The sequence below is a fragment of the Podarcis filfolensis genome (assembly GCF_964270895.1).
Source record: "Podarcis filfolensis genome assembly, chromosome: 2".
NCBI lineage: Eukaryota > Metazoa > Chordata > Lepidosauria > Squamata > Lacertidae > Podarcis > Podarcis filfolensis.
The window spans coordinates 105,276,980-105,303,170 of record NC_139605.1 but is presented as its reverse complement, the minus strand read 5'-3'; the positions used below and the strand labels follow the sequence as shown (position 1 = coordinate 105,303,170).

Here is a 26,191-nt window from a genome sequence, read left to right as displayed (position 1 = left end):
TTACTATCATTATTATTACTTTATTGTTGTTGCTGTTATGGAACAGGGAGTCCCTATTTTCATCGGAGACACGTTGGAGGGTATAGAGCACCCGTATCTTTTGTGAAAGGCTGCTGTTTTCAAAAAAGCAAATTATAGTCAAGAGAAAGCCCAGTCCAAAGCACAGGCGGGAGGGAAGTCAGTGACGCAGAGCGGGGCGGCAGGTGATCAGCTCCCTTCCTCCTTCCCTTCGCCCGTCCCTTTCATCAGCATCCCTTGTTCGACCTCTCCCCCTCGTCACGTGGGCCGGCGGCCGGGCGGCCGTTTCCTAGCAACCCCCCATCAGCAGCTTCCTGGCCCGCCGTTCCTCCTCCTCCTTCTGACCCCGCCCCTCTCCCGCTCAGAGAGCTCTTCCGCTTCCGGCGCTCATCCCTTGCCTGGCTGCCTCTGCAGATGGTCCCGTCGAGCTGTCGGTGAGGGACCGGGGGGGGGTCGGGGGGGGCAGAGGCTGAGGGGACTTTGAGGGGGGGACCAGCAGCAGCAGCAGCAGCATCAGAATTGCTAGGGCTGTTCGCTGCTGCTTCTGCCTGGAAATGCCCAGGGGCGGTGAATTTGTAGGAGGGGCAGGTGGCCGCCCCAGGTTTATGAAGGGATTTCGCAGCCTCACGGTGTGTTGAGGAGGGGGCTGGGGCGGTTCTTTACTATTATATATATATATATATATATATATGAAAAGGAAAAGCCAAGCGTTAGGCCTGATTTGCTGGGAAACGAGAGCCGAGTGAGGTGCGCTTTTATATATGAAGGTGCTGGCAGGTTGGTATCTGAAGAAGTGTGCATGCACACAAAAGCTTAAACCAGAACCAGCTTAGTTGGTTTACAGTGGTACCTCAGGTTACATACGCTTCAGGTTACAGACTCCGCTAACCCAGAAATAGTACCTCGGGTTAAGAACTTTGCTTCAGGATGAGAACAGAAATTGTGCTCCAGCAGTGCTGCAGCAGCGGGAGGCCCCATTAGCTAAAGTGGTGCTTCAGGTTAAGAACAGTTTCAGGTTAAGAACGGACCTCCGGAACGAATTAAGTACGTAACCAGAGGTACCACTGTATAAGGTGCTACTGGACAATTTTTTAATTTTTTAATTTTTATTTTGACTGCGTCAAACCAACATGGCTACCTACCTGAATCTAGGTTATGTAACGTTTCATTTCCTGTTATTATAAATGTCAGAAGCAGCCCAGAGTGGCTGGGGCAACCCAGTGAGATGGGTGGGGGTACAAAGAATAAAATTATTATCATCATTATTAAGGGTAGAAGGAGGTACCGCAACTGAGTGAGCAGCCACTGTTTTCGTGGAATTGTAGAGATGAGCCCAAGGGTTGTCTAGTCAGCCCCCTTCAATGCAGGAATATGAAACATCTGCTGCCCACCCTCTCAACCCTCAGGCTAACTCAGGTTTCTTTTTTAATTTCAGATGACTTAATCTGGAGCTGCTGTGCCCTTCTGCTGTCCTCTCCTCGTGGACTATAGTTGGCCCAAGAGGCGCAAGCCTGGCATTAAAAGGGGCGGGGAACCACCTGTGTTGCACCCTGGGTGTGGGTGGGTGTTAAGGGGTAAATTGATTGTTCTTGTGCTTATATGTGTGTAGAGCAAGAAGCAAGGTAGTGATAGTCATAACAAGGAGAGAAACGAGGTGCTGTTGTTTATAGCATGGAAGGCGAAAGTGCTTGACTCTGTTTTGGGAGTTGGCATTTGCTTCTGTGCATCGGCTTAGTGTTGGGTTTCTGCTACAACAAAGGACAGGTGAGCTATAGCAAGAAAGCAGTCACTGTTGCCACGATGGTGTGATGTTGTAAAAGGGTACATTGATATGAGAAAAACAAGTTGTGGTGAACTATTTAATAACACGAGAAATATATGTAGCATTGGAATTATGAAAAACTAAGTCTTCTGCTTTGTCAGGTATTTTAAGACAAGTGGATATTTGATTTCAAGACACAGATGTTTAAGCCTTTCTTTAGGGGAGCCACAAATAAAAGGAAAAAGTGAGGCTTTGTGCAGTAAGGTCTAATGAGGAAGGAACAGGCAATGTGGTTAATGATGGCAGATTAGGGAAAACTGCTGAAATGAACATGAGCAAATCTATGTTGGGACCTACATGATCAAAACGTGCTCCCTTGTATCAGGTTTAATTTGACACCTAGAGATTGATACTAAATCAATTAAGGATGGAAGGGGTTGAAAGGAACAGCTCCATATTTTCTCCAAGACCGTTTCAAGAATGGAGTCTAGCCTTCTGGACTCTGTGCTCGGTGATGGTTCCCGTACTGATCACCTTGTGGTGCAGCTTTCGGCGATCTCGGAGGCAGGAACTGATGCAGGACATTTTGCGTAAGAGCAAGCACAATTGGCAGGACACAGATCTCTTCAGCCAGCCCACCTATTGCTGCATCTGCTCTCTGCACATCCTTCAGGGAGCTTTCTGCAACTGCTGTGGGCTGTGTGTCGATGAAGAGTGCCTGAAGAAGGCTGACCGGCGTTTCCTCTGCAAGGAAATAATAATGAGGGGTGAAAGCTGCTTCAGGACCTCTATGGTACACCAGTGGATCCGTGGCAACGTCCCTCTGTGCAGCTACTGTGTCGTGTGCAAACAGCAATGCGGTACCCAGCCCAAGCTGTGTGATTACAGGTAATGCTGGGAGTACAATTGATTTATTATTACATTTGTAGCCCAGGTACTCATAAAGTGGCGTACGCTCTTCTCCCCCTTCTGAATTTATCCTTGCAACAACCCTGTGAGATAGGTTAGGATGAGAGATGGTGATGGCCCAAAGGTGAGCTTCATGGCTGAGTGGGGACTTTAACCCTGGTCTCCCAATCCTAGTCAAACACTTAACTACTACACCACAGATGGGTCACAGTTATGAGACACGGTGGTGGCAGAATGCTTCCCTGTGGAGGTGAGTCATCAGAAATGTGCTCTACATTTTCTCATTGTGTTCACAGGCTACCTCTAACTTTCCATGAACAAGATGATGAGTACTCTTATCTATGATCTCCGTACCCTGCTGAATGAAGCTATGATTTGCAGTATTTCCAAAGACTACAAAGAAAGTAGGCCAAGTAGTGAGGTGTTCTTAGTGAACGCTTTTCAACTTTAGAGCTTCCGTCTCCTGGAGAGCAGTACAACCTGTTCTTACTGGCTTAGGCATTTAATTTAATACTAAAAGTACACAAGAGTCCATTTTAGTAGGTTAAAGAGATAGAAATATATATATTAAAACATGAAGGGAAGGAAGGGAAGGTATTCATTCTCTTTATTCCACAAGCTGGCCTAATGAAAGCTTGAAAGGTCCCACACCCCTGGTTGCTTGTGATGAGCAAATACTTTCTTATAGGTGTGCATAGGTAGGTTTGCTAGTAACTCTTTTTATGGTCTTTTAGCTTAGTCAGCCAAGCCAGCCTAGTGGGATAAGGATGACGGATAAATCAAACCAAAATAATTACTTAGTAGAATTCTAGAGTCATCTATGCGTTGTATGTAAGTACAGCAAGTGTGTTTACAAAGCATCATCTTATCTCTTAGTTTGGATGGCGCGGCCAATTGTCAGAGATTATGGGAGTTGTAGTCCATCACAGTGTGAAAGACCAAGTATTCCCCATCTTTGCTATAGGGAATGTGACAGGCGCATGACAGCTTTTTCCTCTGGCTTTTCTTGACAACCCTCCCCTTGGAAACTTCTTTGAAGCCAAAAGTGGCTGGGAAAGCCTCTCTTGTCTTCTCACATTTAGTGATGAGTTGAGTGAGAACCGATGTGCCCAAGGGCAGTGTAACTGAAAGTACGATTCTTCTGATGCAGCTGAAATGCATCTTTGGATTAGATTGCTGCGTGAAAAGTTAACCAAAGGCAGAAACGCTGGGACGTAAACCACCCCAACTAGTGTGGAAGCCCAGTCCCTAATCCCAATTGCAAGGGAACAATCTGGTGATTAATATTCATTTGTGGTGAGCAAATGGTTCTCTGCACATGCTCAAAGGCTCTGTTTTATTTATTCAGTGATGTTGCGTAACTGGGCCTTGGCCTTGGAAATAGGCCCCTAGACAAAACTGTAGCTGAAATTTTAAAGCATTAAGAGCTTTGTAACGAGTCATACATTAATTGGACATTAATACATGCAAGTTCTTGTGCAATAATTTGGCACCTGTGTGTTAAAATCAGAGTGAAGGTTTATGAGTGGAACATTAGGTTCTTAGCCACTGTCTTGCTCTGTAGAGCATACAACTGTTGTTCTAGTTTAAAATTGGATTAGCACACAGAGTCCTAAATATAGTGTCCAGGGCTTTTTCAATCTGCTCTCTGAATAGTAAGAGTGAGAATCCCACCTCTTGTCCAGTTATCATAGGCCAGGCATGTCCAAAGTCCATTTTGGGGACCTAATTTGGCCCGCTGGTCAGTTTAATCCGGCTCCTGTGGCAGTTTATTTCCTGGGGTAAAATCCTTAAAAACCTCAACAACTTCAGTCCTAAAAAAAAAAAAAAGGTCAACAACTTTGGTTGGTCCCCACGGCCCTTCACTTCATCAAATCTGGCCCTCTTTGAAAAAAGTTTGGAAACCACTGTCATTGGCCATAATATGCATCACTCTCAAAGTTATTTTCTAGGGTCTTGGTCTTGCTTCAGTAGTGCACTTTCAAGGTCTGGAATATATAGAACCTAGGGCAGTGTTTTGCAAACATCCTGAACGCATCTCCTCTTTCTGAAGTTTAGCTTTTCTTCCCACCTAACCCTAACCCAGCATGAACATCTCTGTAGCAATTGAGTGGGTCAGAATCCTCGCACATAGACAAATGTGTATGCATTTCCCTGCTCAGCACGAAGCTTTCTTAACTGTGGCAAAGAGATGTTTAAAAGATTGTTGTAGCAAAAGTGCTTCACAATTCTTCTCATTTCCCCCCAGTTTCTTGCCTGCCTCCAGTCCAGGGTGGATTTGATTTAAATCACAATTTAAATCACTAGTCAGTAAGACTTGTGATTTAAATCATTATTTTTACAGAAAGACTCATTCTTGCTGGTATAATCTTAATATTTACAACCAGATGAAGATTTTATTTTTGGAATAATAAATTTTCAGAGTAGTTTTTACAGTTATATCAAAGATTACTGATTTGGTTATACTGTTAGAAATACATAGACAGATAATGATGAAATTATTGTGAGGTTTAATAAGTTAACTTTATATTTGGACAACTTTTCTGCTGTACTTTATTGGAAGGAGAAAAAGAATCATTAGTAACAATTCAAACAATTTATTTAACTAAAAGAATAACATTATAGCATATGTATCCATGTTTGTTAACTGATGTGGTTAAACAATTTCTTTTTTAAAAAAACAGACTGAGTTTTAGTACACATGAAAAACTTAAATCCTTATTTCCTGATGAATAGCCTTTGGACTATAATGTAACTTAAATAGAAAACTATCTTTAGAAATATTTTTCCTCCAAAAGCATTTTATTTTAAAAATCCGATTTAAATTTTAGAAAATCAGATTTTTATTTATTATTTTTTTAAAAAAAAAATCATTGATTTTTATCCACCCTGCTCCAGTCTCACTCACCGCACCCCCCCCCCCCCCGAATCAAGCCCAGGTCTTGATTGCATAACAGATGCATATGTTTTAATCTCTGCCTTCTGGTACAGTTGAGTTCAACAATCAGGAAGTGGAGAGAAATGCAAGCTTTTTTCCTGGCCAGGGAAGTGTAAGTGCCAAAGAGAGGTAGGATGAGAGAGGCAGGTAGTTTGCCATCTGGCAGGGGCTAATTGTTCCAGGCAGATGAAATGGCTGAAACAATAGTACGTTAAAATGCAGTGCATTTAATTGCCTTTTTTATTCGTGCATCTCAGTGCCTTGGACATAATGCACTTGGGTTCTTCAGTCGCTTTTTCCTTTCTGTTTGTTCAGAAAGTATTTTGGGTCACCGTTCCAACTAAGGACTCTCAAGGTGACATCACAACTCCCCTGCGACGGTGAGGGCTATAAAATTCTTTTGAACGGAAGCATGCATCTCTTTCTAAATTCTGGCAGCAGATGGTAAGGCCCATAAAGGTGCCCTGTTCACCTGGTGGGTCTTATATTGCTGATCTGGCGCTTGGAGGGAACAACATAGTTGATTCTAGGAATTGTTTCTTTTGGAGTTTTAAGTGCTTTTTTCACCTTGTGGTTTTTAAGTTACCGGGCCAAACTGCCTCTCAAGCTTTTAGCCAAGCTTGCGTTAAATGTCCTCTTAATAGCTTAGTCTGTTTAGTGTGCATTAAGGACCTCATTCACTCCTATCCTCAATGAATCCCTACTATGTAGTATTTTACAATGTTTAATATTAATAAGTTTGTACCAGAGTACGTTGTGTACCTTTTCCAGCAAGAACATCCAAGGCATTAATATGTTTCCCCCCCCTTCACAGGGGAGGATATTTATGGCTAGTCTCTTTCATCCTATTTGTAGATGTGCCTTTATTAACATGGCAACAGCCAGCATTGCTTCCTGGTCATAGTGGACATCTGCATTGAAATTATTATTTGTTGGCCCTGGCAGTTCTTTAGGAGATTATAGCCATCCATTTTTATACAAAACGTGGTTTGGCAGCACCACTGTCAGACCCAGGATCGTGTGCATTTTCCAGGTGGATCAGGGAGTGAAAGACTTTGGTCAAGTGGAAGTGGTGATCACACCTGTTGTGATATAGGGTGGTATGCAACAAAGCTTTACTCCGAGTAGACCTATTCAAATTCATGACCGTGGCTGTTAGGACCATCAATTTCAGAGGGTGGAATTCCAGCATTGCACTATTACAGTTTTTCCATCAGTGCAAGATTCTACCCCAATGCACTGTTCTGGGGGTTTTCCTGAACCCCCCTGTCTCCCAAGTTGATTTGGGGACCTGGGAACAGTGTTAGAAACTGAGATATGAAAGCTAGGAGTTAAATGGCACTTTAAACCTAGGTTATGGGTGCAACAGTGGAATGTCCAGGCGTGCTTTTTTAATAACAGGAATACAAAGCTGAAAATGAATGAACTGCAGCTAAAATATTATGTTCTACATGGCCTTAGTCCTTCCCCTGTCTACCCCCCTCATATTCTTAAGACAGTCTCTTCTCCAGTCTTCAGAGAGTAGCTGGAAGTGGGCAGGCAGAAAAAGATCCTCCTTTCCTTCCACTCTGCAGTTTTAATCCGAAATCTTTGGCGCAGTACTGCGCCCAGAGCTCAGAAACAGCTTGCTCTAATGAAATTCCCTGCCACAAAATGCTCCTAGAACAATGGGAGTTTCGAGCACAGGCAGGGAATCGTGGGAAAAGCCTCTCAGCACTCATGAGAGTCCTATTACCGGCTCTTGCTAGCACAGCTGTTTAGTTGAATCTGGCCCAGTAGGTTTACTCTGAGTAAAACTTAGTGGGATGCCACTCACCATGGGCATCTTTTTACGGTAGCTATACCATTACAGTGGTACCTCGGGTTACATACGCTTCAGGTTACAGACTTCACTAACACAGAGGGACGCGGGTGGCGCTGTGGGTAAAACCTCAGCGCCTAGGACTTGCCAATCGCATGGTCGGCGGTTCGAATCCCCGCGGCGGGGTGCGCTCCCGTCGTTCGGTCCCAGCGCCTGCCAACCTAGCAGTTCGAAAGCACCCCCGGGTGCAAGTAGATAAATAGGGATCGCTTACCAGTGGGAAGGTAAATGGCGTTCCGTGTGCTGCGCTGGCTCGCCAGATGCAGCTTGTCACGCTGGCCACGTGACCCGGAAGTGTCTGCGGACAGCGCTGGCTCCCGGCCTATAGAGTGAGATGAGCGCACAACCCTAGAGTCTGGCAAGACTGGCCCATACGGGCAGGGGTACCTTTACCTTTACACCAATACAGTGGTACCTTGGGTTACATACGCTTCAGGTTACAGACTCTGCTAACCCAGAAATAGTACCTTGGGTTAAGAACTTTGCTTCAGGATGAGAACAGAAATCATGCTCCGGCGGTGCGGCAGCAGCAGGAGGCTCCATTAGCTAAAGTGGTGCTTCAGGTTAAGAACAGTTTCAGGTTAAGAACGGACCTCCAGAACGAATTAAGTACATAACCAGAGGTACCACTGTAAGCATTTTGTTATTCCAGTTTAAAGGCACAGAGTTGGTATGTAGATTTTTTAAAAATAGCTTGACTATTGCTAGAGATTACCTTATAAGCCTTTCTATTTATACAGCTTATCTGCTTGTTGGTTTTTTGATTTTCATTTTTATAGTGTTCATTACATAGTAATAAAAATCATTTTTTTAAAAAAAAATCCAGTAAAAATAGAATAAAATTGAATAATGCACTGAACTTTCCCTACTTTCCCCTGAACCCCGAGACAATCTCAAAAACGTAGATCTTGTAGTGCTTCCACCCAGTGCTCAGGATTTGACTTGGGCTTGTCTTCAGCGAGAGAGTGTTTTGTAACCGGTGGGAAATGCTGTGAGTGCTTTTATATATGTCCTTGCTGGCTGAATCTGGCATGCATCCTTAAGGTGGGGGCACCTCAGAGAGAATAATGCAGAGGTGGGGGAAACAGGTCTCTGGTATATTGGGGCTTTTTGCCCTTTAGACTTGATTGTTTACTGCATTTATATACAACTTTTTTTGACTCATAGGTGGCTTTTGGTTTAAAATAGAAAATAGGGGCTGCAAAAAATAAAAAAACAGGCAAATTGTTTGAGTGTTGTAGCAAATGCTATGCAAGTGGAGCTTCACTCACATGATAGGGAATCCCCTACCTCTCCCCCTAGGTAAAGGGACCCCTGACCATTAGCTCCAGTCGTGGCCAACTCTGGGGTTGCAGCGCTCATCTTGCTTTATTGGCCAAGGGAGCCAGCGTACAGCTTCCGAGTCATGTGGCCAGCATGACTATATCTATAGATACAGATATATGAGAGAGAGGGGGAGGGATTGTATAGACATATGGAGGACATTTTTCTAAAAGAGTTGTGGGAGATGGGTATGTCTTGCATACGTCTTGGTTTGCATACGTTTTGGATTACAAACCATTTTGGGGGGAACAAAAAAAATTTGGAGGCCCCATTGGTGAAAGCGCACCTTGGGTTATAACCTGTTTTGGTTTACAAACAGATCTCCGGAACGGATTATGATTGTAATCCAGGGTACCACTGTACTTGTTTCATCCTTCAAAATCCATGTAACAACTCGTGAGTTGAGAGAAATAAGGAGGCAGCAGAGATTTTCTTATTTCATGATTGCACCGTGCGAACTGTGGCCCTACCCACTTTTCTTCTTGAGCCTGTTAAAAATGTCTTTCTCAGCAGCTGCCTGGCAAAAAACAAACAAACAAAAAACAGTTGCTTGAGTTCAGTCAACCTTATTATTTTCTTTTCAGGTGTGTGTGGTGTCAGCAAACCGTACACGATGAATGTATGCAGAGCGCTTTGAAGAACGGGACATGTGAGCTAGGAGAATTTCGCAACTTAATTATTCCTCCATATTACTTATTCAATGTCAGTCAGATGCGAAAAGACAAAAGAGTGGACTATGGCAAGGTAAGCCTTGCTCTAGAGCTGCATCAGAGATGGGGAACCTATGGCCCTTCAAAGGATGGAGGAGAACATCATGCAAGTGGAAATTAAAAAAGAAAAACCAGGAAACCATGGTTTCCCCTTTACATCCCAACCAGGGAGTGTTGTTTGTTCCTCTCTGTCTGCTGCTGGCCATGCTTTGATAGAGGGCAACAAATTACAAACACTGGTTTGCACATAATATAAAGCCAAGTGTAAAGGGAATTGGGGTTGCTCGTGCGTAAGGGGGCCGCTGCTCTAGGCAAGGTTGTCTGGCTAAACCTTTCCCTGGCTGGACAGCCCTTTCTCCGTGGCTGTGTCAGTCACTGGCAGAATCCGTCAGTGGGCGTTTCCTGAACTTCTTCCAACATAAAAGCTCTTTGACGCCAAGTCTCCGCCTAGCCTCCCTGCGCGGAAGTCTTCTGCGCAGAGTGGGCGTGGCCAGCGGAGGTCCTGGGCTCTCCCCGCTGGTCTCTGTGGAAGAGTCTTGGAGCCATCTCTCCGAAGTCCTTCCCTGCTCCCCTTTCTTCCTGGTGTCACGCCGATTTCCTTCCCCAAAGGAAGTGTTTTCTCTCTCCCTGCTGGTCCCTTCTCCTGCATCGTTGGGGAGCCTTACCTCCACTCTTGGCTCCGATGGCAGTTCCCTGACACCAAGGCTTCCAGATTTGTTTTATTTTGCTAATACAGTGGTAGGGGGCAGCAAAGCAGGAGCGGTTGGTATGCTGTTTATTCCAGATAAACCATGCTAACCCAATGTTCGTGGCTCCATTCCATCTGAAGGATTAGGTAATAATCTCACAGAGTTCTTCCATGCTGTAGGAGCTGTTGATCCTTTGAAGATGTCACAGGCATAAAGTTTGCATAAGTCTGCATAAAATACAGATGCACAAATTAGCTTATGTGATTTAGCCCTTAAATATTGTTTGGAAGTGGAAAAAAGTAGTGTTTTGTCTAAACTGCAAAGCTGTTTATTTTGCTGTAGCTTTTTTTCTGAAATATTATTCTAAGGTGTTCAGTCTCTCTTTCATAGTTTCAATTAGTTACCTAACAATGAAATAAGAAGGGAAAGAACCGAGTGCTTTTTATCTGCTTCATCACACAGATCTGCATGCAAATACACACTTGTTTGTTTCTGTTCTGCAGCTTGCTGCCTCCTGTGGGAAAAACTGGACTCCCCTAATCATTCTGGCTAATACTCGGAGTGGAAACAATATGGGGGAAACATTGCTTGGGCAATTTAAGATGTTACTAAACCCAATTCAGGTAATTGTACTGATTCATTGAAATTGTTTTATTGTTGAATGAATCTTATTGCTGAGTGGGGGGGGGGGTTGATATATTTTAAATACATTATGCTAAAGACCCTCAGGGTACAATCCCAAACATGCTTTCTAGGGAGTAAGCCCCACTGAACACAGTAAGATTTAGCAAAACATGCACAGGACAGCATGGTGTAGTGGTTAGAGTGTCACACTAGAACTGAGGAAACATCTTGGGCTGGTTACTGTCTCAGCCTAAATCTACCCCATGGCAAGTTTAAAAGGAAGGGAACATGCCCTACTACTTAGCTGCTTGAAGGAACAGCAAGACAAGACCATAGTTATAATAATTATAGCCTGCTTGTTTGCTCAGGAAAACCCTGTTGTCATGTTTTAGAACTAAGCTTAAAGTGTGTTTTGATAAGCCTGATCTTCCTGAAGTAGTACTACAGCCTTGCAAATCAATTCACAATTACACTGCACTTGGAAAAAGGGCATGGAGAAAGGCCCTTCTTGTTTCTCCGTTTTAAATTGGTCAGGAATGTTAAGTGTGTTTTTCGAGGAGGAGGAGGAATGGGTGCTGGTTATTTCCCTCTCTCTGCATTGTGTATTTTCTTTCTTCGTTGTTTGTTTCAAAGCCGCACTAAAATAACCCACTTGCTTTTGGAAACACTTGCAGCGTTCTCCCTACGTTTTGTGCCTTGAACTCAACTGGGCAATGGCACAGGATGCTATGACAGGAGCCTTTTGTTCCTTAAGTTTCCTGTTTAATTTTTTTAGTTCTCTTCCTCCCAAATCTCAAATGAGTTTTTAAATCTAGGGGAGCCAGGCTTTTGAAATTCTCTGTGCAAACAGGCTGTGTCGCAAGTAGCCTCAAAGCGTAACACACCTAACGTATTCAATAATATCTTATCTCACTTGTAAAGACAAGGCAGAAAATCATCGCTATATAGATGGAAATTCTCTTTAGGCACAATTAGATTGTAGTGTATCAGTGCATTGTTTTGCTGTTTGCTTTCTTATCATAGTGACAATATTTGACCTGTGAAGTAAAATATTTCTGACTGCCATTTTAGGAATAAGCTCCTTTTTAAAAGGTACAAAATTTTTTTTAAAAAAAATCTGTCTCTTATTTTGTATATGATTTCAAGGCTTAAAAGGTATTTTGTATGTTTGGTGGTTTATAAATCCTTGCCACTAAACAAATAAATTCTATTTAATTTCCAGATTTTTGAGCTAACCAAAACAACACCTGCAAAAGCACTGCAGCTCTGCACTTGGTTGCCTTGCAATTCTGCTAGAGTACTTGTCTGTGGGGGAGATGGCACCGTGGGCTGGGTCTTGGATGCGATTGATGACATGAAGATCAAGGTATGGTGTCCCAAAGTGACTTGGCAACCCACTGGTTTCTTCGCACTCCCACCCGTGCCAGGTTCACCTGACCCAGTAAAGGTAAAAGAACCCCTGACCATTAGGTCCAGTCATGGCCGACTCTGGGGTTTCAGCACTCATCTTGCTTTATTGGCCGAGGGAGCCAGCGTACAGCTTCCGGGTCATGTGGCCAGCATGACTAAGCCGCTTCTGGCAAACCAGAGCTGCACACGGAAATGCCATTTACCTTCCCGCCAGAGTGGTACCTATTTATCTACTTGCACTTTGACATGCTTTCGAACTGCTAGGTTGGCAGGATCAGGGACCGAGCAATGGGAGCTCACCCCGTCGCGGGGATTTGAACCGCCAACCTTCTGATTGGCAAGTCCTAGGCTCTGTGGTTTAACCCACAGCGCCACCCGCATCCCTACCTGACCCAGTACTGCAGGCCAAACAAACCCATGTTGTCACTTTACTATATGCTCCCGGAGTAACTTAAATCTGCCTCCTTTTTTCCTTTTTACCAGGAGTACCATTTAAAACTTTTATTTGGGGGCGGGGGAGAGAGAGAATGTTCTAAGCAAGGTGTAGCCTTGGATTTCTCCAAACCTTTTAACGGCACAAAGGCCATTTATAAGAGCATAAAATTATAAACGAATTCATTAGAAATTAGTGAAAAGTGTTTATTCTGGAGAACATCTATGAAGGCTACCTTTTCATATTGCTAAATAAGACTGCCATAGGTCATTGGCAAAGGTGCCATAAGTACCGTATTTTTCGCACCATAGGGCGCACCGAACCATAGGGCGCACCCAGTTTTTAGGGGGGGAAATCAAGGGGAAAAAAATTCCCCCCCAGCCCCAAAGAGCAGCGTACAGGCTGCGCACAACCTCTCCCTGCCGGAGGGGTTGCGCGCAGCTATGGAGCAAGCCAAAGCAGCGAGCGGGATGGATCCCACTCGCTGTTTTGGCTTCCCCTTTAGCCCCGTGCAGCCTCTCCCTCCCGGGAGAGGCTGCGTGGGGCTAAAGACTCCATAGCCCCGTGCAGCCTCTCCTTGCCGGAGGGGTTGCGCGCAGCTATGGAGCAAGCCAAAGCAGCAAGCGGGATGGATCCCGCTCGCTGTTTTGGCTTCCCCTTTAGCCCCGTGCAGCCTCTCCCTCCCGGGAGAGGCTGCGTGGGGCTAAAGACTCCATAGCCCCGTGCAGCCTCTCCTTGCCGGAGACGCTGTGCAGGGCTCTCCTGGCTTTCCTGGGAGGTGGGGGGATTCACCCACCTCCCGCAAAACCGGCAGAAGCCGCGCAACTCCTTTAAAGAGATCGCGGCTTCTCCTGGCTTTTCTGGGAGGTGGGAGAAGGGACTGATGCGGCCAGTCAGTCCCTTCTCCCTCCTGTGGAAAAGCCCGCAAGAGCGCACGGAGCTTGTGTGCAGCTCTTGGGGGCTTTTCCCGCCTGCCTCCCCCCTGCATTCGCTCCATAGGGCGCACACACATTTTCCCTTGCTTTTTAGGAGAGGAAAAGTGCGTCCTATGGTGCGAAAAATACGGTAGTCAGCCCTCCTCTCTCCCCACCCATATGTTGTGCATTATTTTTATAATGTTTTAAGAATGTTGCACTATTTTAGTGTTGTTAGCCGCCCTGAGCCCGGCTTCGGCTGGGGAGGGCGGGATATAAATAAAAAAAAATATTTTTATTTTTATTATTGTTATTTATGTATTTATTTAATTGTTCCACAACCCTTGCTCTGTGCTTCTAACACACAGTTTCCCAAAATGGCACCCTGTCATTTTTCCTGTTTCATTCTTCATTCCTGCAAATTTTGCTACTGCTTAATTTTTTCCAGCAAAGAACTGCCTCCTTTTAGGTACATTTGGTCGCTGGTGTGGTTTTAGTTCTGCTATTTTTTGGGGGGGGGGCATTGCTTTTATTTTGTGACAATTACCTTTTTGGTGACTGGAAAGGATGTTTTGTTGGGCGTTACTGTCGGGTGATCAGTTCCAATATAACTGATCTCAAAGGTGGTTATAATACTTCACTTGTTTTCCCCACCTCAAAGACTATCATAGCTTTGGAAGCAGGTTGCAGACACCCCAAGGAACCCTGTTTTTCCATTTGAGAATCCCTGTTTATATAGGTTTCTTACAAGCAGCTGATTTCAGGCTCCCATCCATTATTATTATTATTATTATTATTATTATTATTATTATTATTATTATTATTTTATTTCCGGTCTGGTCTCTCTCTATTTGTTGGTATCTAAAATATATATGTAAAGGTAGAGAAGAGGAAAGTTACATACCCTTTCCTTCAATTAGTATATAATTTTGTCATATGCTTTCTTTAGCCTTCCAGCTGTAACATTTAATAGCAATTTTTGAATCAGATTTCCAGTTAATGGTGTTTTTAGGCAGCCTTTTATATTCTGGGATTAAATTTGAGGAGTTGCCAACCGTGTAAAATCAAGAGCCTTAATGCTGAATCAATACTTCTGTTTGGCAGGGCCAAGAGCGCTACATTCCACAGGTTGCGATCTTACCCTTGGGAACGGGAAATGATCTGTCGAATACACTGGGCTGGGGGGCTGGCTATGCCGGAGAAGTCCCCGTGGAGCAGATTCTGCGCAACGTGATGGATGCTGATGGAATCAAGCTGGATAGGTGAGCTTCCAAGCAAGCCATCTCTAAGATCTTTGCTTGTTCCTCCCACCCTCTAACCTCTCTAAAATATCACTATAGGGGAACTGATACGTTGAGTTCTGACATCTGTCCTCAGTTCTGTGCATTGCTACGGCTCTATTTCAATGCCTGCCTGAATCATATCTGGTTCTAAATGTTTTAGTGGTGTGAGTAGTTATGATTAATTTAATTTAACCAAAAAAGATTAAACCCAGGGGTGCGTGGGGAGAGCGGTCCAATTAAAAGGGGAAGGGGTTAGAGGTCACATAGGAAGTAGATGTACATGGAAGCAAAGCCCATGGTGATTAGAGATCAGGGAGCCCTTCAATAAGCGGCTTTGCAGAAACTGAATGTCTCATTTTTAATCCAAATGCAGGCAAGTACAAGCGTAGCGTTTCCAGTTTATAAAACTGCAGCAGGATTTCAATGGGTTTAGGTACTGGGGGCCCCATGGCATACGCTATCTGTTTTTATTTCTTTATATAAAATTTGTTCTCTTGTACACGCTTTCGAGGCTTTGGGATGTTAGGTGGTCTCTAAATGGAATCACAGAATTGTAGAGTTGGAAAGGGACCCCAAGGCTAATCGTCCAGTCCAGCCCCCTGCAATCCAGGAACCTTGCCTAATTTGGGGCTCAAAATCCATGACCCTGAGATTAAGAGTCTCATGCTCAACCGACTGAAACATCCAGGGGTCATGTTGTGTTTGGCAACATGCACCTTCCATTCATAGGAAATGCTACCATGCCCATTTGCTCCATGGTAAGCACCATGCATACATTGGCCTTCTTTACAAGTAGATGTGCACTGCAGCCTTCATACACACACACACATAGATTTAGCTAAAGTAACTTGTACACACAACAGGACCCTCAAGATGACCTATACTCAATAGAGTTTTTTTAAAAAACCACAATATGTAGTAAGGCAGAACCCATGTTTCTTTGTGGCTGTTACAGTCTAGAATAGGGTTGCCATATTTCAAGAAGTAAAAATCCAGACGCAACAAGTTGTTTGAGCTTTTTTTGGAAAATTGCACAAAGAACGTTGTAGGACCATGGTTCAAGAGGTTTGCACTAGTGATGGAAAATGGTCATTCTCATGTAGGTAGCTGAGCACAGTTAGTTCCAGGAGGGGAAGAAAAAGCTGCAAAATAATGATGTTGTCCATCACACTGTGTATAAATGTGGGTTTTCCTTGCCCTTTGAGGGATTGATGTGGTAATGTTGTCCATTTCTATAAAGTCTTAAATAGAAATCTTATGTAAATAAGGGTTGTGCTCCAGGATACCTTGTTTCCGACGAAGAAAGGCTAGCCTCACCCCACTCATATGCAGGCATGATGAACACAGTTACAGCACAGTCCTACACATGTCTTGAAAGCAGTAGGACTTGCTTCAAATTAAGTTGGGTTTGGATGGCAGCCCTGATCCTGAAGCCTTATCTTGAAGGACTTGCTCAGCAACTGTCATGATTCCTAAAAGCACAATGTTCAAAAGGGGGTTGTTTTATTTTTTTCCTAATGTCAGTTTCAACCTGTAAGGCAAGTAGAGCCAAGTTGCCATCTCTGCCACATTGCATGTTCCTTTATTTGGCATTTTGACATGCCGCCTGAGGCTTGTTTTGTGGGATGTGAAACCCATAGCAGTCAAGTACAACATTCCTAGAGTGGACATGCTAGGGAATGCTTTGTTCCAGCCAGGAGAAAACTTCCTGTTTCCTCCTGAGCTGTGACAAACTTCCTCTGCATGTGACTAGAGGTGTGTGTGTGTGTGTGTGTGTGTGTGTGTGTGTGTGTGTGGCCTAACCTGGGCACAGCTCCTTCTTTTGCTCTCTTCTCCATTTTGCTTTTCCATGTGTTTGCAGAAGTGACTGCCTGTTCTCAGTCGCTTAGGAACTAACACCCTTTTGGGATAGTTCCACATGTGTATATAGTTTTGTAACCTAAGTGCCTTCAGGGATCCAACTGTGAACTGAATGATTGTGAGTAAACTACTTTTATATTGACTTTAATAAGACTGTTGTGTCTGTTCTTTTTATGAGGGAGTAGAAGGGATCTTACCAGGAATCTTATATTGGGAGGCTCAGACGAGCCTAAAACAAGCAAACCGCTGTGCGTTTAAAGGGGAATGTTACTCTGCTAAGATATAGAACTTGCTAATGCAAGTTAGGAAAGATATCATTAAACAATATATCCTCCCCTGCATCCCTGAACATTCCCACATGTTTGAGAATTTGGCTTTGGAATGCAAACAAAAATGTACAATCTGCGCCTTTCTCCCCCCTCTGTAGGTGGAAGGTTCAGGTAACAAACAAAGGATACTACAACTTAAGGAAGCTTAAGGTACGATTTGGAGATGTGTGCATGTATTTAATCGCTCTAAGCCTGGGGAGGACAAAAAATGCTGCTTGGTCACCAATGGACACCTTCTGGCACTGAAACATCTTGGTCCTATGGGTTGCTGGGATTTTTGGAAAGAACAGAGGACTAGTAAAATTGTGGATCCAGTAAGCTGCTGCTTCATCAATCATGGTTCCTCAGGACCTCTGGATTCAGCTTAGTTATACCCTCCAGGGGTGGGACTGCATGGGGCTGTGTGAAGGGAGATTTTTGTTCCATATACTACCACCCTCCAGTGAGTGGATCAGGGGTTCGGACAGCTGCCTAAATCACATTGTACAGTGATACCTTGGTTGTCGAACGGCTTGGTTCCCAAACAAATCAGCTCCTGAACACCTCAAACCTGGAAGTGAGTGTTCCAGTTTGCAGACGTTTTTCGGAAACCGAACTTCCGACGTGGCTTCCGATTGAGTGCAGGAAGCTCCTGCAGCCAATCAGAAGCCACACCTTGATTTCTGAATGGTTCTGGGAGTCAAACAGACTCCTGGAATAGATTAAGTTTGACATCCAAGGTAGCACTGTGTAAATTTTTCTACAAACATAGAAAACTTTAAAAAAATAAAATAAATCTGTTAAAGCAACAGTTTTATGAGTGGGATCTACTTCTGAGCAAGATCAGGCTGCACAACACAGAAGCTAAGGTAAAGGGACCCTTGACCATTAGGTCCAGTCGCGGACGACTCTGGGGTTGCGGTGCTCATCTCGCTTTATTGGCCGAGGGAGCCGGCATACAGCTTCCGGGTCATGTGGCCAGCACGACTAAGCCGCTTCTGGCAAACCAGAGCAGCGCATGGAAACGCTGTTTACCTTCCCGCTTTTACCTATTTATCTACTTGCACTTTGACGTGCTTTCGAACTGCTAGGTTGGCAGGAGCAGGGACCGAGCAATGGGAGCTCACCCCGTCGTGGGGATTCAAACTGCCGACCTTCTGATTGGCAAGCCCTAGGCTCTGTGGTTTAACCCACAGCGCCACCCGCGTCCCTAACACAGAAGAAGCCAAGTGCTAAAACTGTTGATGCTTCTCCCTCTTCTTGCAGGTCTTCACAATGAACAACTACTTTTCCACGGGTCCAGATGCCCTCATGGCTTTAAACTTCCACACACATCGTGAGAAGTCTCCCTCTCTCTTTTCCAGTAGGATTATTAACAAGGTACATCGGGTAAAACCAAAGCTTGTTTTAATACCTACCTTTTCAGAACCCTAACATTTAATTTAAAAAATCTCCAAAAGAAGTTGTGGTAGCAAAAGTCAAAGCTCCTCTGTGTACAGGCTTTCTTTTTCACAACAGTCTTTCTTTCTTTGCAGGCGGTATATTTTTTCTACGGGACCAAAGATTGCTTAGTACAGGAGTGTAAGGATTTGAACAAAAAGATTGAGGTAAGATGGTTGTTTCCTCCTCGTCATACTTAGTTCATTTTGTAGTAGAGCTGGGCAGAGAAACCATCTCAGAGATAATAAATCCAAAATGCTCTTGGAGAGCAAAAATGATTGACCAGTTCAGATGGGAATCAGAGGTTTGTGGTGGGCTTCGGCCAATAATGGGATTATTTGGCTTGGCCTCACTCCCCAGTCTTCTCACTTTTATTGAGCTAAAAAAAGGAGGTTATCTTGAAACCCTCAGAACTCTTCTGTGTAAAATGGCAGCATGCCTCACTTAGAGTCCCTTCCTGACATACCCAAAAGTCTAGCTTTGAATTTGCTCTTGCCAATGTCTTCTTTTCTTCTTCTCTGGCAATCACTCGTAGTTGAGTAAGAGTGTCTTCCATAAACACGGTTTTAAAAGTGGCTCTGTAAGTGACTGTGGAGGCCAATTCTGGATCCACACGTCCTTCCACAGTGGGGACATAGGTTTCTGGGTTGGAGTTAAATCACGGTGAGGGTTTGCCAAGTGTGCCTTCCTCTTAGCACGTTTCTCCCTTTTGTCCTGAGTTTGCGCGTCTTCAAAACCCATGACACCTTTGGTAAAGACTGTTCTCCAATTGGAGCGCTCGCAGGCCAGTGTTTCCCAGTTGCCAGTGTTTATACTACATTTTTAAAGATTTGCCTTGAGAGAGTCTTTGAACCTCTTTTGTTAACCACCAGTATTAGACTTTCCATTTTTAAGTTCGGAGTAGAATAGTTGCTTTGGAAGACGATCATCAGGCATCCGCACAACATGACCAGTCCAACGAAGTTGATGTTGAAGAATCATCGCTTCAACACTGGTGATCTTTGCTTCTTCCAATACACTGGCGTTAGTTCACCTGTCTTCCGAAGTGATGTGTAAAAATTTTCAGAGACACCATTGATGGAATCTTTCGAGGAGTTGGTGATGGCGTCTCTCTCTTGCCAATGTAACTTGCTAACAATCTGTTGTATCTCTTTTAAAGCTAGAGTTGGATGGAGAGAGAATTGATTTGCCCAGCTTGGAAGGCATCATAGTTCTGAATATCGCCTACTGGGGAGGCGGCTGTAGACTGTGGGAAGGAATGGGGGATGAACTTTACCCTCCGGCAAGGTAAGAGTATAAACTTTTTGTACATGATCTGTGTGCATTTGGTAAAAGTTTTGGGGCCTGTGTATCCAGGGGTTTGCTCACTGTGTGGGGACTTGTAGAATTGTTTTGCAGCATCATGCATACTGGACTACTGAAGCAGCAGAAACATTTTGAAGCAGTATGACTGAAGTGTTCTTCTATGAGGAGTCGTGTTTAAAGTTGTGCTTATAATGGTAAGAAGCTCCCCTTTTCTCTCTCTTAGGCATGATGATGGGCTGCTGGAAGTTGTCGGAGTCAATGGCTCTTTTCACTGCGCTCAGATTCAAGTGAAGCTCGCAAATCCCATTCGGCTGGGACAGGCCCACACTGTGAGGGTAGGTGATAATTTCAGGGTGTGCCTCCAGGGCTGCTTTCCACGCTCTTGGTCCAGCCTTCTGGCACTAAGCCTGGAAGTTCAAGCAGCAGCCTCCATCTTCATCTGGAAGCTAATCCTCAGGTTGTTATGAGGGCCACACATATCTTGTGGATTCCAAAGTCACTTCAGTCTGTTGTGTAGACAGACTGACCAAAGCAGAAGAGGACCTTCAAGAGGATGCTGTGTGATTGCATTGTATCATTAAAATAAGTGCTAGGCATGTGCTTTTGACTGGTGGTTTAGTTAACTCTTGGCTAACCAGCCTGGCGTTTTTTTTTCTGCAGCAGGCAGTCAGCTTGCAGTGAGTTAGCGCCACTTAATTTTATTGGGGCGTTGGTAGCGTTACACCCCAAATTGTGGCTTCACAGCAACCTGCTCAGTTTCAAGTGACAATCTAGGAAACTCACGAACCATACATATGGAAATGCTCTCTCCATAAACTACAGTCTTGGGGGTTGATTTGAAAAATGGGGTGGTTGCTTACTTGTTTATTAAATCTACTATTTTTAGACACACACACACACACACACACCCCGTTTCATCTGGAGAAGCTAGGGCAGGTTGCAATTCAACTTAAAAACATAAAATACATCCAAAATATCTTTTACTCGTGGATTTCTAGCCTGCCCTGTCTCAGGGGGTGGGGACCACTAATGGACTTTAACAAATGCGGTGGATTTTGCTGTTGTGAAATAAGCTCAAGTAGCATGAAAGGAAGAATAGGGAAGGAAGGAAACAGGAATCCCCTTTCATTATCTGTATGTAGCTCTGCTGGTTTGAGCCAAGGAAGTCTCCTTTTTCCACCAGTCTAAACAGTCTTGAGGTGAACAGCCAGTTGCCTTCTTCCTCCCCTCAAGCCCCCCCCCCTTTTAACCCCCCTTTTCCCATTAAATGCCAGCGAAGTTTATTTTTTGCCCCTAAACTTTCTCTTGCCACTTAATAAATGCCATGAGCTGATCCGCTACAGACATTAAGCATCCTGCCCTAGTTCACTTGCCTGGCGTGACACGGCTTTCAGGTTTTGCCATCTCTGCAGTGGTTTGACTTTGCTTCTTTTTCTTTACGTACCTTCCCAATTCCAGTTAATCTTGAAGAATTCAAAGATGCCAATGCAGGTGGACGGAGAACCCTGGGCACAGGGCCCTTGCACTGTCACCATTACGCACAAGACGCACGCGCTGATGCTCTATCACTCAGGGGAACAGACAGATGACGACGACGTGTCCAGCGTATCCGAACAAGAACTTGCCAAGGATCAGACAGATGAAGATACCTAGGTCTGGGCCAAGTTTTTGGCATGCTAAAAATGGTAACTCCAGCTTGGCTTTGGCTGAAAAGCTTAGCACTAGATATTCCGTCTCCAGTAAACCTCTTAACGCCATGCCAATCTCTGTACTTACAACTGGCACAGGAGTAACTAAGCCATGCTTTTAGTGAGATAGCGATATAGATATATATAAAAGCTGAACCAGGCTTAAATTCAGCAAGCACTTTTACTCTGGTTTATAGCAGCAAGCTGAAGCGGATGAGGAAAAAAACTTAAATGGTTCCTTTACACTGACTGCTCTGCAGACTGAATGCCTTCTTCTGTGGGCTTTCTTTCAGAGTTTGTGTATAGTCCTATGGACTAGCTGCTGGTGTCTGTGATGTCTAATTGTGTAGATCTGAAGAGCATGAAGAAATGTCGTTTGGGGACATGTTGGCTCAGTGCTGATAGGCCCCTGTCTGATCACTTGAGAACCCTGTGGACTCAAGTTCTCCTTTTCCATCCCATTTTTCTCATGAATTCCCCCTTCCCTTCCCTTCCCTCTTCCTCCTCCTTCGAGCCAACCCTGGTGCTAAGTCATATCAGCACCAGGGTTTTCTCTACCCGTGGTTAGCTTTGAAAATGAAAGTGAATAGGGAATTTGCACGTGAGTGGTATGATGAACCACAGGATACTCTCGATGGGGCAAGTGCTATGTCTGCACCAGACCATGACTAGCTTCATTTTCAATAATAGAATCACAGCACCAGATGTTATTTGACTTGCACTTAGTGTTGCTAGGCCTCAGATATATTTAAAAACCATTGCTTATCACAGCACTTGATATTATTACCTTCTTAGGTGCTGAACAGAGAGAGTTCCTGAACAGTATGTTGCTCACCTAACCAGTCAAGATCTGATAGATACTTATGGTTCTGGTTTTCAAAGAAGAGTATTCATTTGACCAGTACGTAACGCTTCCTTCCTCACTGGCTGATCAGAGATTAAATGTGTTAGATCCCTGAATTATACAAGACAATAGCAACAAATATTCTAGATGAAACTGTCCAGTGCAACTGTAGTCTTGTCTTCAGGGAAACAGATTTGCAAAATTCAGTAACCAAAGCTTCACCACCTGACTGGCAGTCCCAGTACTTGTAATTTTAAATTTCAAAGAATTCCTAAATGGCCTGTGAATGATGCACTGATTCCGGTCAGACCAGTTTGAAAGAAGAACTCAAATGAGAACATATTATCCACTATCTCCGAGTCCAATCCCAAATTGCCTTCTGTTTGCAGAAGGGACTGCAATCCAGCAGGGACTCCTGATGGAAAAAGAGGGGGAGGCAAGTTTCAATTATTTTCCCCTCACCGTTCCAGGGTGTCCCCTAACCTTCCAAAGTAGATTTTCAGGAGGCTGTAAATTGAAACAGGAATTGGTGGAAATCACTCTTGCCACTGGGAAGCACACTCCAAGTCTGCTTAGCTTACAGATACGTTTTTGTTTTTTTCTTGCTGTTCACAAATCCCACTGAAACAAACCAAAGTAGTACAAGGATAGAAATTCCTCCTTGTTTCAGTGAGGCTTGTGGAGGGATACATTCCTGGCATATTATGCCCTTGGTCTTAACACTGAATTATTCTTTCCCCCTTAGGAAAGATTCCCAACTCCATGTGTATGTGTGGTAGTACTTTTAAGAGACTGTTTAGTAATGCACGTTATTCACTTGGGTAGTATAATTACAAGTTTTAGAAACACTAGCTTGTATAGCTTAAATTAAGAGTGCCCCCATGCTCATTTTGAGCAAAGGAAAAATACGTCTAGAAATCAGGCAAGTTTCAATATTGGTGATATAGTTTAATAGTCTTGGGCTGGAGCGGACTATGTAAGTTGACAGACCAAATATTATCCGTTGAAGTCAGGGTGGTTGTGTGTTTGTTTTTGTGTTAAACCTTTTTCCACTGGACTGATTTTGACAGTCAACTAGTTGTATTCTTAAGCTATTTGTAGCGTTAACAGCGTGCTTGAAGGTCCATTTGAATCCATGTATGTCTTCCGTTGCACAAGACAGTTCCCAAATATGCATTGAACGAGTAAGTTGTGTTATTGAGAGAAATACACGCCAGTGATTGCCAGGACTTCATGGCCGGGGTATCATTGCTGTAGGACTTCTTGGTCGGCACTAGTCTCTTGATAACCATGTCCAAGAATCTGTTCTATGGGGAACATCACTGCTCAACGAAGACAAAAGGGGCCTTCAATCACCACCTGTACCTCGTTGAAAATTGTTACAAATTCTTGTGTACCTTCTTAGCTGATAAGAACAGCAAAGAGGTATATGAAAAGTCATTATCTGTGTCCTCAAAGCACTTGACCAAGAAACAGATTCCGAGCTGCTAGGTGGATGTTAATAGAGACCTAACCATTCAATTTCTGTTCTTATTTATTTGAATGATTCCTATGTAAGTGCTATGCTCTGATTTTGAGTGTCCTAGTGTTTACATAGGCATTTCTGCAAGTGGATTCCGGAAAGAATCTGCTGAATATGCTTTACCGTTTCCTACTGAAGAATGTATTATTAGTTCAGCACCTTGGAGAGGTAGCAATGCACTTTCACCTTTATTCTTCTGTTACCCGGACCACTTCATTCTGCCAGACTGCAAGGACATTCCTACTTTGAGTTGCTTCCTGTGCCATCGTACTATTCATCTAGCTATCAAGGGACCAATCTGAGCAGCTGTTGGGCTCTGTAGGATAGGATTGTAACACTCTCGTTCTGGTTGATGCATTCTCAGACCACCAGGAGTCTTCCAGGTGGGGTGGGCCCTTCTACTATACGATGCATTTATAAGCAGGCATCTCCAGTTTGTGAAATCTTACCTTTGTCACGCTCTCTCATGTTTCCATGCATAATCCCTGTACTCCTCATTACGTCAAAACAACAGTGAGAGGTGCAAGGACATGCCTACTGCAAATAGAGGAGTTCTCAGGCTGTTGGGTGTGTGAGCTGGTTTTAGTGTGTTCATGTGACGCTCCAGTTTGGTTTCAATATTTGTTCCTGTAAATCAGCTAGGGAACACACCCTTGAGAGGAAATATCTTAATTACTTAAACTACTGAATCTTGAACAAAATTCAACAGACTTGGCAACTCCCTCAAACAGTGCAGTTGATCAGTTATCCAAAAGGGGGTGCTCAGCTACTGAGTTACAGCTCTAACATGAGCTGTGGTTTCCTCACTCAAGTAGTTTACATTATGACTAGATTTGTAAGAATCTCTTGTTGTTTAACACTTCCTGATCTGCCGCTGCTGCTGCTACTAACCACCCAGAGTGGCTGGGACAACCCAGTCAGATGGGTGGGTACAAATAATAAAATTATTATAACCTGGAATGAACAGTTATTGCATTGTAGATGTGGCAAGCTGTGTGGAATAGCCATATCACACAGACGTTCCATTAGATTCAGGTGATCTATTTGCCCTGGCAGCTTTTTGCACCGCTATGGTGCAGTGACCACTTGGATGTGTGGCTGTCTGGAGGGCGTGATGAGTGGATAAGCCCTTGGCTGCTACTCTCAAATTGTTACATGCAAACCTTCCTCTAATGAGCGATTAGAGATAAGGCAGAAACAGCTACCAAGGAGATTGCCACCCCTTGCTTCTGTCCTGGCATTGGGAGTATATAGTAAATATTCTGGAGCAAAGTTCTCCAAAACCATTGGCAATTCTTAAGTAGCTTCAGCCTCTCTAACTAGCAAGAGTGAAATGAATTAAAAGTTACTGCTCCCTGGCTAGTGGAACTTTACAAACTGGTTTTTGGATAAGACTCAGAAGAGCAAACAGACGCACATGGTCTTGCTTTTCTAGAACTCTCTAAGGAAGTTTTTTTTTTAAGGAAATTGTTGGATTGTGTGAAATACTTTGCTACTGAAATAAAGCGATTGAAGCACTGATGTCTGGATACTTTTCGAGTTTATTCTTTTTAGAATAATTTGTATGATATGACCTTTTATCATCTGCTGCTTAATGTAATCGTGAAAACCTAGGCCAATGAGAAACGTAGATCTGTCTGTTGTCTGAGCTTATATGGTCTGCAACAGCTAAAATAGTCCCCTTTTAACTTTTAAGTCAAAGTCCACCTTATGTCTGAGTACTTTACATAGCTTTCCACCCCTCGCCCCAAGAAAAGAAAAGGGTGGTATCTTATTTGTAGTGAAATTAGGGCTGGTTGTGATGGTGACTTCCCTGGCACATCTCAAGGCAGAAAGCTGGGAGGCGAAAACCAGGAGTCCTCTGCGTACTGGTCAGAAGTAAATCTGCCGCACAGAACTTGGGAAGATTCCCCCAGAGGATCCACAAGTTCAGAGTACCAGCCTCACAGCTCACTAGTGAGAAAGTGCCGCGCATTTCTAGCCATTTCGAATGCTGGAAGGCACTCAAATTCAGAAGTTAGTGTTGTGGTGCATGTAGAGAGCAGCTTATGCGCAGGGTGCCTCATTTGAGAGAATGAGAAGCCAGCAGTTATCTGAGCACAGGGACGCGTGTTTGGGTGTTGATGCAAATGGGGAGTCTGTTGCAGGTAAGAAGACTTGAGGTGCTCCCTTGGAGCTGCTGCTCCTGATTCAGATTTGCTGCATTAGTTTTTACGCATTGAGCGAAGCGGGGTGCTTTGGTTATAGACGCGGGGTGAGCGCTGCTGCAGACACAGCCCCCCTCTTCCGCCTCTGTAAGTGGCATGTAGGTTGAGTTACCTTGGGTCCTTAGAAGAAGCATTTCCGGGGG

At 44.1% G+C, this 26,191-nt stretch overlaps 1 protein-coding gene and 1 long non-coding RNA gene across 2 annotated transcripts in view; one reads left to right on the top strand and one right to left on the bottom strand.

The window, feature by feature from the left end:
- Nucleotides 1-26,191, bottom strand: part of LOC310755762 — a 1,619,227-nt gene that overhangs the window by 23,202 nt on the left and 1,569,834 nt on the right. The gene's annotated exons all lie outside the window — the stretch shown is intronic.
- DGKE (diacylglycerol kinase epsilon) lies at nucleotides 350-25,362 on the top strand. Its single transcript, XM_083598762.1, has 12 exons — nucleotides 350-452; nucleotides 1,454-2,668; nucleotides 9,396-9,555; nucleotides 10,714-10,833; nucleotides 12,057-12,200; nucleotides 14,696-14,853; nucleotides 17,162-17,213; nucleotides 18,309-18,422; nucleotides 18,578-18,649; nucleotides 19,642-19,769; nucleotides 20,011-20,122; nucleotides 21,246-25,362. Exons 2-12 carry the CDS (start codon nucleotides 2,208-2,210, stop codon nucleotides 21,438-21,440), a joined length of 1,716 nt encoding a protein of 571 aa, XP_083454888.1. The 5' UTR covers nucleotides 350-452; nucleotides 1,454-2,207; the 3' UTR covers nucleotides 21,441-25,362.

Excerpts from the sequence above, each read along its gene's own strand:
- DGKE (XM_083598762.1), top strand. The coding sequence starts at position 2,208 with ATGGAAGGGGTTGAAAGGAACAGCTCCATATTTTCTCCAAGACCGTTT. Across the intron at positions 2,669-9,395 it reads CCCAAGCTGTGTGATTACAG|GTGTGTGTGGTGTCAGCAAA; the intron begins GTAATGCTGGGA and ends TTTTCTTTTCAG. Across the intron at positions 17,214-18,308 it reads ACAACTTAAGGAAGCTTAAG|GTCTTCACAATGAACAACTA; the intron begins GTACGATTTGGA and ends CTCTTCTTGCAG.